Source organism: Colletes latitarsis, chromosome 1 (assembly GCF_051014445.1).
Source record: "Colletes latitarsis isolate SP2378_abdomen chromosome 1, iyColLati1, whole genome shotgun sequence".
In the NCBI taxonomy this organism is placed as follows: domain Eukaryota; kingdom Metazoa; phylum Arthropoda; class Insecta; order Hymenoptera; family Colletidae; genus Colletes; species Colletes latitarsis.
In genome coordinates this window covers 46,413,860-46,432,164 of record NC_135134.1, presented here as the reverse complement: position 1 = coordinate 46,432,164, position 18,305 = coordinate 46,413,860, and the positions used below count along the sequence as shown (strand labels likewise).

At 41.1% G+C, this 18,305-nt stretch overlaps 1 protein-coding gene across 4 annotated transcripts in view; it reads right to left on the bottom strand.

Annotated features, from left to right (window-relative positions):
• LOC143340524 (uncharacterized) overlaps positions 1 to 18,305 on the bottom strand; it is a 78,580-nt gene that overhangs the window by 35,392 nt on the left and 24,883 nt on the right. Inside the window, exon 1 of one of the 4 annotated variants that reach the window (XM_076762618.1) lies at positions 7,972 to 9,327. The exons of the other annotated variants lie outside the window; for them this stretch is intronic. Within the exon in view, the coding sequence (XP_076618733.1) occupies positions 7,972 to 8,006 (35 nt within the window). The 5' untranslated portion in view covers positions 8,007 to 9,327. Of the gene's footprint in view, positions 1 to 7,971; positions 9,328 to 18,305 lie in introns of those variants that run through there. 4 annotated transcript variants of the gene reach the window in all.

Genomic DNA, 18,305 nt, shown 5'->3' with positions numbered 1-18,305 from the left:
TTTTTTGTTTTTCTCACAGGTTGAGTGGCAAGTTCAGGTGCAATCAATCCGCGGCGACTTTCCACGGCGCGTTGCGTGCAGGCGTCATAAATGTTTCGCGGCCTTGCGCTCGCGCGCGTAATAACCGCTGCGAAAACAACCGTGGAAAATGGATACGCGATCCATCGGATCGATTGCGTGGAATTTCGCGTACCTGGTATTATCAACCGTGCAATGTTTGCGGAAGATAAAGCGTCGAGCGCGTAGCACGCGCATATTTCGACTTTTCATTGCCTCCGAAGACGAACGTTGCGAACGAACGAACCGCGGAACGCGATTGAAATATTAACTCCGGCGCACTATAATTATTTCCCCCCGTCTACGATTTAATATGTTCCTGTTTCAAGCGGATCTACGAGCTTCTGAGACTCGTAAAATATTGTATTTTCCCAAGCCTTGCACAACTTGTTGATCGTAACATGATATATTCGACGTTAAAATATTAAACATTGTTGCTGTTATCCGTCCTTCCTGCAACTCTGAGTAAAGGAAACTACGATAATTCTCTGTAATAAGATAATTTAGTACTTCGAACTGATACAAATTGTCAACATTAAACTTACTATATAGAGAAATGTTTCTACGCACAAACTCATATTTTTAAATACCAACCAAAGTGTAGACACTATAGAAATGGAGTCGAGAAAATTTATAAAAGGCCAGGGATGTAATTAGTAAGAAATTATTATTCTTTATGGTAAATAATGATCTATGGAAGTACTGTTTTGGAAAGAAAAATAGCAAAATAATTTCGAAGATTCGTGTGCAAACTGGGAGCCACGCGCGAAGACAGCTCCGACGAGTAATTGTTTGCATAAGCTCATATTGAAGCATGACGCGGTTTCGAGCAAAGAGTATAATACTGCTCGCGATAATAATCGCGTGTACAATACGATTCACACGATAAAGAAGAAACGCGTGACGAAACCGTCGCACTTTACGCTCCGAGACGGTGTTTTTGGGTCAAGTGAAACAGTTAAACGGTCGGATGCCATGTTTTTGACCCGACAAACGCTGGAATCTCGGGTTCCCTCGTTGAAAAAAACCAGGTTGACGAAAGAGGGTCTCTAAAGTCTCTAACGTTGCTCTGTAGATGAATCTTTTCACACCGATCGGCAAGTTTTTCAGACTCTGCTCGAACGAAACAAACTCGAGACAAAGATCGAAGCTGTTCGACGTTTCAGCAGGTTTCTTCGTCGATTCTGAAGCATATTGGAAACGGAGCGATAATGGAGGTTCATTCTGATGATAATTAACCTTGTCATCGTTAAAAAATGATTATTTTTACGCCACCTGCATCGTTGTACGCGAAACAGGTTCTTCGATAATTACGGTTCATTTACAATTCGATCGATGATTTATCTACCGTGTTATCTAAAATACGCGATTAATTATTGCCAGCTAACAATCACGTTAATACAATTTTTTTAGTAAGATCGATACTGATTCACCGCTGTTATCGTCCATGACAATGAGAATCGTGTTTATAGCTGTTTTATACATTGTAAAATGTTTCCTGAAACTCAATCGCGTATTAAGACCGCGAGATAACCGACGGTATAATGGTACCGTAATATCTATAGTTCGATTAAATGAAGAATTTATTATCTGCTTGCTTGCGCAATATTCCTGAAACGATTAGTTCCATTCAACTGATGCAATAAACCTCCCATTCACGTGTAATGATTTCAGTTAGTGATTACGTTGATTCACTAATGGACGATTAGACTTCGAATTCTCCATTAATAATTTTCCTGGTTGTAAAGACATCAACAAGAGTATACAGAATGTTATAACTTTTGAAACGTTTATGTTTTCCTGTTGGTATGTAGAAAACGCGACTATCGTGTTTTGGTTAAAAAATAAATACATCACTGTTTATATGTAATTTTCGTACAATACCCTCATGTTGCAAGTAAATATTTGAGTTTGCGTAAAAAGCAAAGGTACACCAGTTTATTTTTATCTTCCAAATGTTTTGTCGTTTTTCATTCTTAAAGAAAGACGTACACGCAAACATGTACTCGAAAAACATACGTAGAATGCGAGCGACAAAGCTTTGAGTTCTGAAAGCCTTTTGTGCAATACATTTGCGATGTTCTTTGAAGTTGAACGCTGAGTCGAAAATAACTCTCAGATCTCGCTTTGTACACACTGTGGACAATACCTTGCCACAAATTCTATGCACAGCAGTACATGATGAATTCTTCTTAGCGCGCCTCAATACATCGCATTTATCTGCATTGAATGGACGCTTGTTTTCCCGACACCAACAGCTCCGAGTGTCAAGACCTAATTGCAACAGTGTTACTCCTCCATCAGAGGCTCGTTGTGTCGAATATAAAGTGAAAGTCATTTAACTTTGCCTCCTAAATTCACTTGTCAACTATCTGTACAACAAAACTTAATTATTATACTCTTCACGGATAAAAATGAGAGGTACAGTTAAGACGCTGTTATTAAACTTAACCTTTACCGTAAAAATTGCACGTTACACCTTCAAATTGCTTTTTAATGGAATCGCCTCGACAAAATTGAAAGTTTGGATCGTTGCTTTCCTTTTCGTACGCATTCGTTAAGCTTTGTAATACGATATTTGTGATTAAAATGTTAAAACGTTCACGTAGTATTTTCTCTCGTTAAACATTATTCGCCCGGACTCTCGTCTTCGTTGGCGCGTGCACTTTATAATCAATGAATCGCCGATCGTCGTAAGATTACCGGGAGTCTCCGACGTGTTGTTGACCCGGATACTCCTTTTTCTATCGAAGCGGGGCTGCACCCTTCACGAAAATAGGTCCGATCGATGAAACGATCTACCGCTACGATATTTCTATATATAGACTTTCTTTCGTGATAACGGAAAAAATATCGATATCTACTCCTGCCCATGTCTCTGCAACCGATAGAACTTATCGAAGGTTTCCTTCGAAGATCGCCTCTCTTTTTCGTCATACGTTTCGACCCCGTTGCGATAACAGTTAAGTATAAAGGGTGTGGCTGGCACTTGAATGTAACCATTCAGTCGATAAACCGTATTACTAGCGTTTATCGCCGGTATCTCGGGATGCCATAAACGATTATAGGGAAATAATCGAGCCAGTAAAGGAAGTTGATATGACTAATGAAACTTTTCGAGCCCGAGTGTATTTGCAAGCTGGTCCTTTTTTAAAACTGGAAACGCGTATAATTGGGATTACAGACATCCGTTACGGAGAAAACGAGTCCATTTAAAAGTCTATGAAAACGCACTCGTGAATTTTAAGTGGGATCGTTCGCGTATTAACTTGGAACATATATTTTGCATATTAAGAACTCGTTCCCCAATTCCGAGCCGAGAATTAATTAAAGGCGAGGCACGGTTGATTTATCGGTAAAATAAATTTTATTAATCGGTATAACGATGCATATAAAGGCGTTTTGAATCGTAAATACCTTTTGTTTCGAGGAACTCTATTTAATTAGGATGAATGGTTTGAGGAGATCGATACCGCCGGGGCTGCCAGCAATGAATAAATAATAGAAAGGGAATCGTGAGTGCATGATATGCGAGTTACCATTCCCATGCCGCACCTTTCTCTTCCAGGAGATTGCCTCTGAATATGGGACGTAGTTATGGCAATATAAGTAAGAGCGTCTATCAATAAGCTCATTGTTTGCTCGTCAAGCGGCCAGAAACGTTTTGAAAATCTTGTTTCTACCGGCCTTTGAAATACCTTGACCCGTGAGAAAGCGGCAACTCTTGCGAATATAAATTGTTTACCGACACGGGCAATAAAATAGATGGATAAATAAAATTTTTAGGCTTAAAATAATTCATACTAGCATACATACAAAATTTTATTTGGGAGTAAATTATATATTTATTATTTTTGATTTTGATTATTTCGAAAGGAGAACGCGTAGAAAAAAGTGTGTTCGGTCTCGTATCACCTTGTGTAACCACTCATTTTTATCTCGAATTAGGTATTACATTTCTGGCAGGTCGCCTCGTGTATTTGTTCCTCCTCAAATATGTAATTTACTGCACGTCTGCGGAGCTGCCAAATATGTCAAGCTTAAAACCCATCGTTACTCTACATATTTGAACTGATTTCCATAGTTTGAATATCTTGGATATTTAGTATATCATATAATTTACTGTAAATGTTAAAATAAAAAGAGAAGGTCCAAAATAGGTCGAAGGTAAGACGATTGAGGTTCACGAAGCTCTTAAATTGTTTAAAGAATAGGTTACAATAAGCGAAAACGTTCACGAATTGGCGCGTGCCGTGAAATCGAATCGAGGTTTTGCGTAAAAGGGGTAAAACAGGGGACGGAAACAAGTTGTTTACGGTCACAATGTAATCGACGTAAGCCTAGCAGCGAAGGTCTCGGAAAGTAGGTGATACCACGTAAGAATTCACGCTCGATAGAAAGACACGAATACGCGACCGGCGTGCTAAGAAGACAGCGAATTCTGACGAAGGTTCTGCGGAGCGACGAGCTCCAGCACGATTGTCGTAAACCTTTCGATTTGGTCTCGTAACGCTCTAGTAACAAGAAACAATGTTTTTTTTCCCCGCGTTTTGCCCCAATGCCGCGTCGCGCTGAGTCACTGGGAACATCTAGAACCGGAAACACTCCGAGAAATTAAGTGGGAATCCGAAAAAGAAGAAAAGACACCCAACCTCTGCCGACTATCCGTAACGATTCTTCAAAACGAAGCTGGTGAAAGTACCGGACGCGCCATAGAAAAAGAACGGAAATTGTGAAATAAGTTGGGAGACTTTTTTTTGTCCTTCACAACACGAGCTTTTCATTATTCCACATCCACCAAAGAAACGTCAATGCAATGGATATTCAGAATGAAAATATTCTCCTTTTTTGGCGAGAAAAATATACGTGTGGATCGAGGTCTATAAATTTTTGAAAGATTTCAATGCTTCTGAAATAATCGAATTTATTACGATAAAGTGTTGACAATCTTTTAAGAACTTTGTTTTTGACATCTAAAAATTACGTACCTTTATTTTATAAGCCTCCATATATTAAGTTTTGTACGATAGATTTGAATATTAACTTCGATATTAAGCTTCAATCGAACGAATTACTCGCAATTAGACCGATCTTTTAACATTCTCTGTAATTCTCAGACATCGTGCAAGGTTCTCGACGCTAAAATACCGACACAGAAGGGTTATTGTTCTGGCCGATGCGTCCGATCGAGTAACATCTCGTTGAGAAATTACTTATCGGACATAGTTTTGCGTATACTCGGTCAGAAATACCTCGCGGTCGAGGGAATAATCTCGCTGCTGCGAAGATGTCGGCGCGCGCGCATGAAAGGCCCTTTCAGAGAGAAATAATAATTATCTGCCAGTCACTCCGCTATGTTTCCCCGCGGCTGCATTCGCTGTCTAGTTAATTCGCGAGTAAATTAAAAAAAAAAATCCCTCCCCGCGGTGCTATTCGCGTGCACGGCAATTAATTTCCGCGAACGAAACCAAGAATCCAAGGACGTGAATTCTATTTCGTTACGGAAATTAATATTTTCCGGCTTGGATCCTAAATTTAATAAAGACGTACCCGAAGACTCTTTGCAATTTCACCTATGTGATTACGGGAATCGAAGACTGAACGCAAATTGCTCGACTGCATGGACGAGTAACTAAAAACAACGATCGATTTTGTTGTTTCTGCTGCCAAGCAAAACCCGCGAGTTCGTAATTATTTTATAAATTAGCGGTGTTTTTTAACCTACGTATTCGTAATTATATAGTAAATTCCTGTTACCAACTTTTATTTTCCAAGTTTTTAACGATGCACTTGGATTTCCAGTAATTGTAGCTTTTTGAGGAAAATACAAATGGGAAACGAGGAGGATAAATACGATTTAATATTGCGAAGGGGAACGAATAAAAACGAGAGAACAGTTTTATAGAATAAAGCTTCCAACGAAACGTTCAATATCTGTCAAATTGTTATATAGTTTCAACATAAACAACTGTCTTACGTCGTATAGTGTCATTGGCGAACCATATCGTAAATTTTATTCTGCGTTTCTAATTTGTTTTTGCAAAAGGAATCAATTTTATTCAGCTCGTTTCACTATTTCGGCGGTTCTGCTTGCGAATCTCGACGGGGGGGGGGGGGGGCCATACGACCCCCCAGTGAGCCACGCAATATTGCTCCCGGAGGTCACAAGCGAAATATATAAAGAAGATTGTGGGCCATAAGAAATATTACAAAAATGTTATATATTATAATATTCAAATAACGAATAAAAAATTGTTCATTCCTTATTCTCGAAATAAAAATAAAAATTTCAATTATAGGAAGTATAGAGTAAAGTTCAGAGTAAATTCAATCGCGTTACAAAAATGCTCAACTGAATTACAAAGTACCTTAAAAGTTCAAGCTAAAGAAAATTTCTGGATTAGCAACAAAATTGAAAAGAAAGAATTTCGTGACATTCAGCGAGAGTTGCAGGAACAAATAAAATTCAGAAGGGGATGCCAAAATGTACGCTGTTACAAAAAGAGTAAATAATACATAGGGCTTTGCGGAACACAATCTCCCTGTAACTTCTGTCAACCACCCTTTCTCGACGAGTACCAAACGTTTGCAGCAGCATCGATTCATACCAAAGCAAACATTCCATGTTTACCCGTCTGCTCGTTTCTATACTTTTCAATACCATCGAACGGGAATCGAATGGCGTTCGAAAGCGAGCTTTGAGCGTCGCAGTCATCATCTCTATTTCACCGCGTGGTCCCTCATCCCTTACCTCAGCAGCGAGACAGGCGAGCGTTGGTCGCTGGCCTGGCAAAAACGAAAACGGAGACAAGAAACGAAACGATCGTTTCCCCATAAACGACACATCGTAAATTTCACGTGGTCTCGCGTGCACGAGCATACCGGGCCGATCGAGACTTTAGCCTTAAGGAGTTACGACAGAGCGACGGGCTAAGAAGCAAAGTAACATTTGGAAATTTTATCCTTGGATGACTGATGTAATTTTACCAAATGTTCATACACTACCTAAAAGTATCGATATTAATTTACGAATCTACCAAATCTCGGTAAAAAATATTAACTTCTGTGAAAACGATGGCTCATCGCGTGGAGCCACTGCGCCTGGAACTGACAGGAAAGGAATAAATCGTTATTCCGGAGACTCTACATCTCATCTTGTTCATTGAATTATTCATTAATCGTGAATAAATTTCAGCAGTGTTTTATCAGTTAGCTAGATTTCAGGATCTACTGGTATTTTATAAAACACTTTTCACAAGTCGTATCACTAACTGATCGCCTGTAGGTACTTTCTGCTCTTATTATAGCTTGCATTTTTGTAGAAAACTAATTAATTATTAACATACCCATATTCTAATAGAAACCGTATAAATACAAAACTGAAATCTTTACTCTCTACATACTAACATTAAAACCTAAATTATATATCCTCTAAAATAAAGTATTACAAAACTAAAAAGAAAAGATTAATTATTAACATGCCCATATTCAAACAGAAACTGTACAAATATAAAAGTGGCATGTTCGTACCGTTGCTCGTTTCGTAACAGCTCGATAAAAAAATATAATCCTTCCCGACGCCGGCGTCGTAATCACAATCCACGCATATTTCGAGTAATCGATAAACCCCCGAGTGGATAAAATAACACCATCGAAACGAATTTCCATACGCTACCTAGGTTCCTCGGCTCCGTCACCCTGTCGTAACCCCTTAAGCTGGCGTTCAACTTTAGACCGGCGTCCCGTTTAAAATCCAGCCACGGAAAGACGCGGCCGGAAGTGAAATAGAGAAAAACGTCGAGCGAAAGTCGTAGACGTCGGGACGTATGGCGAAGGGACGCGGCTATTTTCTCCGGTCCGTTCCTCCGCGGCGCATCTTTATATTTCCCCTTTTCTCTACCGCGATCCTCTTACCTCACGTTGTAGGACCTTCCCGGTTTGGAGGTCATTGCACTGCGGCAACGGGGGGTGATTGCAACGGGGTAGCCGGCACGGTGAAATCGATTCACCCACAACGGACGTCGAGACGCCAGCGACCGCTCCAGGAAAAGTCCCTACGCTCTGTCCCCCTTCTTTCCTCTATCGATACGGCTCCGACGTGCCCCACCACTAGACGCAGAAACTACGCTTCTTGGCACGTGACTGCAACGCAAAAACTCCTACGATTCCTACGTTGCAAAACGTGTATCCTCTTCGAGAACCCAAATCGATCGGCGAGCCCCTTGGCGCCAGCCCGCCCACCACCCCTCCTGCTCCTGTCTCTGACGGTCCTTCCAGTATCGCGACGTTGATTATTTAACGCATCTTGGGCCAGGTCGCGGGTATTTTTACCTTACCACGTTCTGGATTCCACGCGTTACGGGCGAGATAATATTCTTTTCAGCGATCGTGGACCATGTATCGGTTTTGGAAGATCGATGATTTATTTTTTATCCCTCCTTCGCGACACTCCACCGAGATTCACAGCGCCGATGATCGAAGACGAGCGACTGGACGCGATTGTTTACGAACTGGCGCGATTCTGGATTAATCCAGATGTCGATGGCGATCGATGGGACCGGGTCTTCAAGGTCGGAGGGGATCCCACGGAGGGGCAATTTTTGCGTCGCACTCGCGATCGGGCTGACGAGGCACTCGTGTAAACAGATTCCGCACGAAAAGTCCAATGTCACGGCTCGCCACGCGGCCGAGCCGCGATCTGTTTGCACGATCAGTTATATAGTTCACTTTCGAACGCGTGGTAGTCGTTGCACTTCTTCCTCGCTTCTGAAATGAACTTTTACCCTCCAGTTTATGCAACGTCGCAAAAAAAGCGATAAAACGTTATCGTCGATTTACGTAACTTTACTCCCAATAAAAATACGATCTTAACAAAAAGAAATAAATCATTCAAAAATCGAGATCCTCGAGTGTTCCAAGGGGTGAAGTTACCCCTATCCTCGACATAACCTCGCGAAACACCGGATCACCTTTTTTACCTCGTAATGTCACAAACATTCTCGTTTCAATGACATGACGCCGCGCGCGCGCGCTCTCTCTCTCCCCGAGCGAAACGAGAATCGTGCGAGGGCTACCCTCCGGTTCGAGGGTTAGGAATGGATGGCGCGTTGCGACGTAGAAACGATTCTGGGAAATTTTCTAACGGGCCGGAACGACGACAAACGGCACCGACGAGGAGGGAACGAGACGTCGCGACGGTGTCTGCGGCAGCTGTAACCACCGGAGACTGTCGGCCACGTTTTATTCTATCGACCGTATCGCACTGCGGCGACGAATAGCACTGGCGGCTTTACCTCGTGGCGCGCAGGTTTCATACAGTCGAGCGCGCGCGCGCGCTTCCACATACGCCCCCCCTGGCCCTTTTGTGTACACACGAACACACAGGTGGCGGTTGTGGAAACGGAGCTCGATTGATACTCCGACGCAGTTTTCGCGGGTCCCTCATTTTCCCATGATTTTGGGGGAAAAGTTGATGGAGGGGCGGGGCCACGAGAAGGGGAGGAAGAAGCTCAAATCGAAGCTTGTTATTATTTCGTCACGTTCCACGTTCACGGAAATTATTATTCCGTGATGTTAAATGACAGTTAGCAAGAGAATAATGATATAGTATGCGTTGGTCACCGACGACCACCACTTCGAATTTACAACGATTCACTTTACTTTATCTGTTGTGTATTTAAATTTTTAGTAGTTCAATTTGTTTAGTAGTTATAAACATTTGTACCACAACAACAGTATTGTATTTAATTCTAAAACTCTTCTAGATCCAAGATCGTAGATTTTTATTCTTCGATTATTTTTACTTCTTTTATCCGTTTGTGAATTGCACTTTCTACCAGTGTAAAAATGATTGAAAATCCAACTTTGTATGTCGACGTGAATGTAGAAGTGATTGTTTCTTACCTGCCGTACATGTTGCTGGATTTTCATCAAACTTTGTCAATCTTGTGATACTTTTGTGATACTTTTTAATGCGACTTATCGTTTATATGCACCTCGTAGCACGGATTTGCATCTCTTTGTTGTTCGTAAACATTGTCCGTCCGCTACCGGCTGGGATTAACGAGACCTTAATTAATACGTTAGCGTATTTTGTATAGAGTTTAACGAAGGTTTAATAGCGTATAGAAACGAGGAAGAGACCGCGAGCTCTCCGTAATTAGCCTTTGATATAAATTTCTGGTCTTCTATCGACGCAACGTACACGCGATGAAAACTATGCAGCCTATGTCTGCGCGATCGTTGCAAGAGCAATTAACAGCTTGCAAAATATTCGCTAGCTGGCAGTCCGCCATGTTATCTGCACAATAAACTTGCAGATAATTGCAAGGTCTGCGGATACCTGTAACATGCAATTTCAACGAACGTATCTCATTTACAAAGTGACAAATGGTTAAAATTATGCTGGGACATAAAATTTTAAACATAAAATTGTATCCCAGGATATTACGTAATAACGTAAAGAAACTATTCAAATGTGAATATAGAACACAAAAACTAATAACGTTTCGTTTACCACGTATTCGTATACATACTGCTACAAGCGATTGATAAATAGATCCGTTTAAAAATAAATTAAAAACTTGCAGTGGACAAATATAAATGGCGTAATCGATCTCGCGCGCCTCGTCATATTATATTTGCCTATGTCGAACGATAGCTGGTTTTCTTAAGACCCAAGAGTTTATAGTGTAGAAATTATTTTGCAATAAACCTACATGCGCTAAAGAATTTATCACTTTGTGACATTTTAAGTTATCCATGAGTAATAGGATTTGAAGATAGGATTCAAGGTAGACACGTACTAAATAAATAACTATAAATTTTATTGGTTATTCAGACCAATAAGACTGTAGTTTTTGTCCTAGATTCGCTGAAGGATTATCGCTGAGACTTTCCTTTCAAACACGCCTCTAAAGGCAGATAAAAACTAATAAAAATGTAGGGTAAAAGCGATCAAAAGTGTAAAAATTATGAAAGAGTGTAGGCGACTATGAGAATATAATTTTTTCACTTTTTATCAGCTTTATTCCATATTTCTATTAATTTCTAATACTGTATTGATGTTTACGATTTCGTGTTTACCTATTATAGTGGACAATTATGTCTACTTAAAGAGGGTTCCACGTAAAGTAAAGAGAACTCATATACAAGATTTCTGTGAACTAATTGTCGAATTCAAATGTCAATAATGAAAAGAGAAAGAAACTCCACGATTTTAGTTTTTAAAAAGCAATCACAACTATTAATAAAATAAAGAATATGGTCCGGCGAGTGAAAGAATCGACTTATTGTTAACCAGGAGAAGAGAATCCAGGTCTGACAACGAGAGTCCCCAATCCCCTTCTGTTTCGGTCCCGACGTTACTTTTATTGAATGCTATCGCGCTCTGGGAATCTGCACTGCCTAACCGAGGCAATAAAAAATGGGAGAGTTCCCCTCGACAGGATAACTCGCAAGAGGTTTCACAAATAAATTCTTTCGCTTGCCGAATCTTAGACGTAAGCACCAAGGAACACGTAATATCGGTGAAAATTTCGTGGCCATTATAGTCAGCAATTTAAGTACGTTTAAATTAAAATCATTCCTACCACTCGATATCTCGAGCTAACATAAGATATACTAATAAATACATACGATTGCACTTTAATATTTATTTTTTCACGTAGTCTCTATCGTATGTGAATTATGTTTCAATAATATCATCTTTCCAATTATAATTTGTTTTAATAGTTATTTCCATCGTTTTTAGGAAATACGGAATATTCAAATTTTTATAGACGATGATGTAGAAAAATATAATTCTTCCACGTGTACAGAAGCGTGTACTTAACAAATTTTAGACATCAACGAATAATAAAAAATTGACGTAGTCGTAAATATACCTCTACTGACTTACTCCAAAAATTTGCAGGAACTATTGTATCAACTGTTACGTCTCGGAATCACCCCAAATACTATAGACAATTTATCGTTAATACACATTTGTCAGCGTATCCGAACGTTTGCCCATCGTTTCGTTGCTTGTGCGTTTTACGTGACAAGAGTGTACCCCGTGCTGAACATTTATATCAAACGATAGTATTAATAGCGTGTCTCAGCAGTTCATCCAGAAACGATTAAGCCGCGCTTAATCAAAACTGACGTAACATCGGTTGAACGTCTGGCAAAACGAAACGAGCGAGCCCCCAGTCGAGATTTATCGTTCATGCGAGGAGTCGAATTCTCGAGGGCCGGACACCGCTCGGTGCCGCTTAATTACCCCTTCGCGCGTAACGAACCGTTGTCCCCATTAGCGGGTCGAGCAATTAGACTCTCCCACTCTCCCTCGGGGCGACCGATTGATTTTCCCGCCAATTATTTCGCGCGTACGACGCCATTGTGATTCCTCGTCGCGGGGATCTTTCTTAAATTACATCACGCTAATTACCAACGACGAACGACGCCGATAGCTAGTCGCACGCGGCGGCAATTAACCGACGACGACCATCGACGCGTTCGCTGTCCACCATCGAGACAACAAAGGGGGGAGGGGGTGGGGGAACGTTAACGAGCGATTCAACGCGAACGCGATATTAACACTGCCGGCACCTATGATCCGTGGAGCTTATTGCTATTAGGTGATGAGAACGGAGACACTAAACGAATACCACATTTATAACACCCCATGACCACGAGCACTCGAGAATCTGGCCGACGGCCACATAACTCGACTCTCGCCGTAAAATCGAGCAAACCGAGGAACAAGAAGAGGATCAATCTGAGCGCCGGGGCCCCGCGATGCGTACCAGAACTATGCAGAAACCACGGTGGAAAAAATTTCGCCACGCATTCGCGTGAGTTATAACCGTGATAAATTTTCGTTTTAGATACTCCGGATGTTGGTGAGCCGCCCGAGGCACTCGTTGGGCTAGGCATCCGGGGGCTCCTCTATTCCTCTCTACACGGTTCCTGGACGCTGCCAAGTGACCTGGAAACTATCCGCGCAGGGTGAAACGATCCCGCGAAATATTGCTCGTTCCGGAGCGTAAAAACCAGGCTCGTGAGGGATTATGAATTAGAATTGCTGCTGGCCACCGTCCAGGGCCGAATCGAGGCTTCCTGACGCCCCGAGATGACCAGAAGATGGACGCAGAAGGTTAAATTTTAACCCTCGTAATGTTTAAAATAAACCTTTCTTCTTGAGTTATTTACTTATTGGAAAATATAATAGGTATAGAATAAAATTGATATTGAGACTTTAGAAGTGTTCAAATTTAAATTTGGAAATATTAATTTTTAAATGTCTATAAATTTCTCGAAAGTGGAGGTTGATAACTTGCAATGTCGATTAGCTGAACGTCGGGAAATGCGCAAGACTGTTTCACGGTATCCAGTTTCGCGTAACAACTTCGTTAAGTTTCTATTTCGCTTCTCAAATTGCTCGGGTAGAAAATTGCGAACGTGGAACTGCCGGGCACGATGAAATAGTCAAAGGTTGCGGAACTGTTATTTGTTTTGAAACGAATCGTAGGTACGTATTCCATATAATTAGAAAAATACGTGATCCCAGTGGCGGTTGAAACCGAGCGCGGCCTCGTTTCAACTATTTTAACCGGATAACACGCATCGGAGAGCCATGGAAACGAAATCGTTAAGGGTGAGCTTCTTCGTAATCACTTTAGAGATTGCTTGGTGTGGCGCCAATTTGAGCATACTCGCGTAAACTGAGACCGTGAGCGTGGAATGTCTGAAAATTACTCGTAGGCATCCATTCAAAATACAGCGAGAATTTCTTCTTCGCTTGGATCGTAAAGCGCCGCGAACCAGAACGAGTTAACGACTGCGATAAACAGTGTTCCATTGATTAAAATCCGGGAAATTGTCCGAGCTATTTTTCTTACGGCGATTGCTAGTTGTTTGGATCTTTTGAAATGTATCCGCTAGACAGCGGATGGATGTATGGGAAATTTGCATTCTCAAAAAACTGCAGAATGCACTTAATATGCAAAAATATTATATTTAGGGGTTGAGACAACCCTCCACAATGCTCCTATTTGTATAAAAATCTGCAGGATGAAAAATGTCGAGAAATTCAATTCAAGATTATCAAAAATAAAAATGAAAGACGATACTTATGACTTGATAAGAAAGGTGGGGAAATAAGACACTGGCGGATCCGTTCCTGCCAATAGGGCCAGATGTACGACCACGCGGAAAGCGTAATTTCTTCCGCGTCACCCCGTATAAATCGTCCAGACGAGGATTAAATTATTTCACGATTGTCCCGTCAGGTTGGTTGGCGAACGGCCGGAACGAGCGTATTCGACAGTTTAAAGCCGCGTCTCCGCGACAGGAGATAAATCACCGTGCCTCCGATCGCGTGGGTAATTCGCGCGACGTAACGGGCGGCATAATTTAAACGTTGGCCATAAATTCGTGGGTGTCGTGCCGCGGGCGTTCGGCCGAAAGATCAAAACCGGCGCTGGCGGTTTTCGAAGACGCGCCATAAGCGGGATTCCGTGGCGGCGCGTGGCGTCCGCGTCGTCCAGCAGGGAATTCACGGGGACGGACACAAAGAAAGTCGCGAGGAATGCCGGGAGTTCCAGACGCGTAAATCGCTCAGCGCCTCTCCTGCGCATAGGTGAGCACCGTCCGGATAAATATAGACCGCGGCCAGAAATATGTCTTTCGTGCCGCACTTAAAATCGTCGCTTCCGCCGTGGCCTCCGGACGGGGGGAGGGGACTTCGTTACCTTTAGGGCCACTTTTGCCGCCCCTGCCCTCTGGCTTTCGCCACCGCGTTCCGAGCACCGTCTCGAGAGACACTGGGCTCCCTTTGTCGCGGGGATATCTGCTCACCAGAACGCAGATATTCGTACCATTACCGGGGAAACATAGACGTAATATGATGGTTTAATGTTTCAAGGTTTGTTGAGCAAAAAATAAACGTCACGAGGAAAAATATTTTATTATGTACTGTGCAGAGCCGAGAAGATGACAGGTGCAAGAAATGCGTTGTGGATTGATCACATACTGTTTCAACTATTTCTATGTTGAAGCTTGTTAGGAAGGACCGAATGATGGCGACTAGAAAAAAGTCGAAGGTGGTCACGTCTCGTGCCCCTCTGTCGTCCGACTAGTCATCTTTCCAGCTTTGTACACTATGCGACAGAAACAGTAAAAAGTACTGCTTTGTACTAGAATTATCACAATCTCCAAACTAAATTTAACTGAACTGAAATCTCGTCTTAAAAAATATCAGAATACTGTTAGGTAATCCGATAATTAATAAAGTCCGTAAAACTGTTCTCAAGTAATATCAGTTTCTAAACAATTGTTCGTCTTTCTAAGAAACACAAATGATACGTAATTTTTATATCATATAATTTCTAATGTCTTTTATTACGAAAGAGTGTTGAATGGAATAAGTAAATAACAAAAGCGTATTGTTTCTACCGACATTGTGCCAGTTTTTCGACCACAATACTGCAACAGTATGCGTTTCTGATATAATCCTCCTTTTGAATCGCATCGAGTTGCATGCGTTGCCTCGTTGGACTTCACAATAGCATTTAACATGATTGATTACAACCTGTTGATTGCTAAATTACACAATTTCGACCTTTCACCGAGTGGTATAATTGTTCTGCAATCCTACTTTTCTCAACGCGCTCGGCAACTTGTGCTCAATCGTGCCAGTATCTCTCTTTCTAATACTCTGTTATTCACGATGAGCCTTGCTTCTCTTTTCTTATTATTTATGCGAGCGATTTAACAAGCGTTTGAAACAACTGTCAGGTGTAAACATTTATACCGACGATACTCGGCCGATTAAAATTTTTTATTCGCGATACGATCAACGTATAAATAATTCTAAATATTATTTTCATTTAGTATCTCGCTTGACTCGAGTCCCTTTACTATGCAACCTGTCCTAAAAAATCTTGGTGTTACGTTTAATTCGTCTTAGTCAAGTTGACGTTTTGATGGTTTACTGCATTATGGCATTTCACATTTTCTCGTTTACGTCTTTTATATTCTTCTCGTCTTATTTTATCAACCCACTCGAAACTCATATTTTCTTAGGCTTTAATGGTTTTCTTGTTTCATTATTGCAATATGATTTACCAATCCTTGTCATTCTTATTGACTACCTTTGCTTATTCTTTCTGTTCTCGTAAATTCCAACATTTTTTACATCAATAAATTCAAATACAGTTACAATTACTATGCTCAATTCTTGTACCCATTACTCGATAAATAAAAAATAACACCACCGAAACGTTACAAGAACATCGTTAAAGCGACTTAGGGGAATGCATCCTCGCCAAAAATTAGACCACCTTGTTCCGCTATTTAAAAGTAATACCATAGCTTTTTCAACGGATAAATCAAAAATTAAAAGCAGTGACTTATAAAGAGCCGTGTCACCATTATTCACCGGTGACACGGCTACGCCTCCAGAATATTAATCCTGGGAGTACAATCATGTTATTTATCGGAGACGCGATTATGCTCCTGGAGTGAACATTCTGGAGAAGTAGTCGCGTCACCAGTAAATAATGCTCTTTATAAATCATTTAAGGTTTCGAGAAACTTCTCGAATACGATTGTTACCGAAACTGAAAGTGTTATCAACGATAACGGTACAAATTATGGTTCGAAAAATCGTGTCTGCGGTGCCCAAAAGTATTATTAGGTCTATCGAAAAACTCTGTCTGCAGTCTAACGAATGGTGTTTCCTCGCATAGATAAATCAGTGGTTTCTAAATTTTCTCTGTCGAAGACGGTCGTTGGAGACTCGACGATTTGTTAACGGGTGTCCTTACTGGTTTAGAAACTTTTTTATAGCTCCAAGAAGGTATACTTATACTTGACAGTTTCGTTTGTTAACTCGTTAACCGCCATGTGTGTCCAATTGGATACGCAACTACTCGCATATGTGGTTTTAGAATGCCACGTACACCGATTAGAACGCACACGTATTGTCCACTTCGAGATTAGGGAGAAACCTGCAGCAAAAATATCCATTTTGATTGGTAAGTGCAGTGGACCAGCAGATTAAAACGGAGTTCGAGCAACGGTCCAGCAGTTTGCTCCCTATACATTTTTATTGGATTTCTGTTCGTTCGTTAAATTTCTTTTTTAGAACGAAAATAGCACGATGGGAGCAAAGCTCGTTCCTACGTACATACGTGATTCGGAGTCTGAAAAGCTTGAGAAGCACTGGTCACGAGGATTCGTTTGTAAACAACGAAGAAGAGACGATTTAAGGGTGAACGTGCTCCGAAGGCCAATGACATACGGCGAGACTGTTTCTTTCAGCGGATTTAGTTCTGGTTTGTTGGTTTCCTTTATTTCTGCTCTTCATGGTTATAATTACACTGGTCTTCCGTTACTCCCAAAATTAATCCGGAATTATTACTATTAGTATCGATATATGCTGTTACTGTTTCATCGATTTTTTGTCAAGGAAAATCGTTCTGGACATTTTTAAATATTCTCTGCAAACATATTTTGATATTCGACTTTTATTTTAATTTTGTTAGAATCAACAATCACTCTATTAATTTAAAATTGATTCGAAGAAGATTCCTTTCTGTTTTAATAATTTGTTAATTCATTCCGAAGTTTAAGAATTTTCTTTAGAACCTTATAACACAACCAATAGTTTAAAATGGTTAGAATTGCTTCTATTTCTACAAAATTGTTCCATCTGTCAGATAAATAAAAAAAAATAAATATGAAATTCTTATTTTATAACGTCCTTCTCGCCAAATCCTGTTCCACGAGAGATTAGGTTGTATAACAGCAAATTATGACGTACCACCTACTGCAGTCGCGAAGGCGTTGCTGTCAGGTGTAATGCAATAAAGGCAACGTCATTATTATCATTAACGTTACGAAACAAAGTACGTACTTGGAAGGAACCGCAACCTCTACGCCTTCTCACGCTAACGTTCTTGATAAAAACTTCGGGTGACCAATCTCGAATCGATCGATCAGGATACCAGTGTTTGTCCACGACGAAATCATCCCCGTTTCGTAACCTCAGACACGATCGTCGGCGAGAAACTAACGCGCGTACGTGTCTCCGACGGTTTGCAGAAGCAACAGTTCGCGAGTTCGCTGAAAGTTCAAGACCGACGGTGCAAATTGCATTATATCGCGCTGATCGAGTTTCGTCGACCACCCCGAGTAGATTTCACCATGAAATTGGTCGTTACGGACCTTTCTCGGAACGCTTTCGCGGAAGTTCGCCCGGT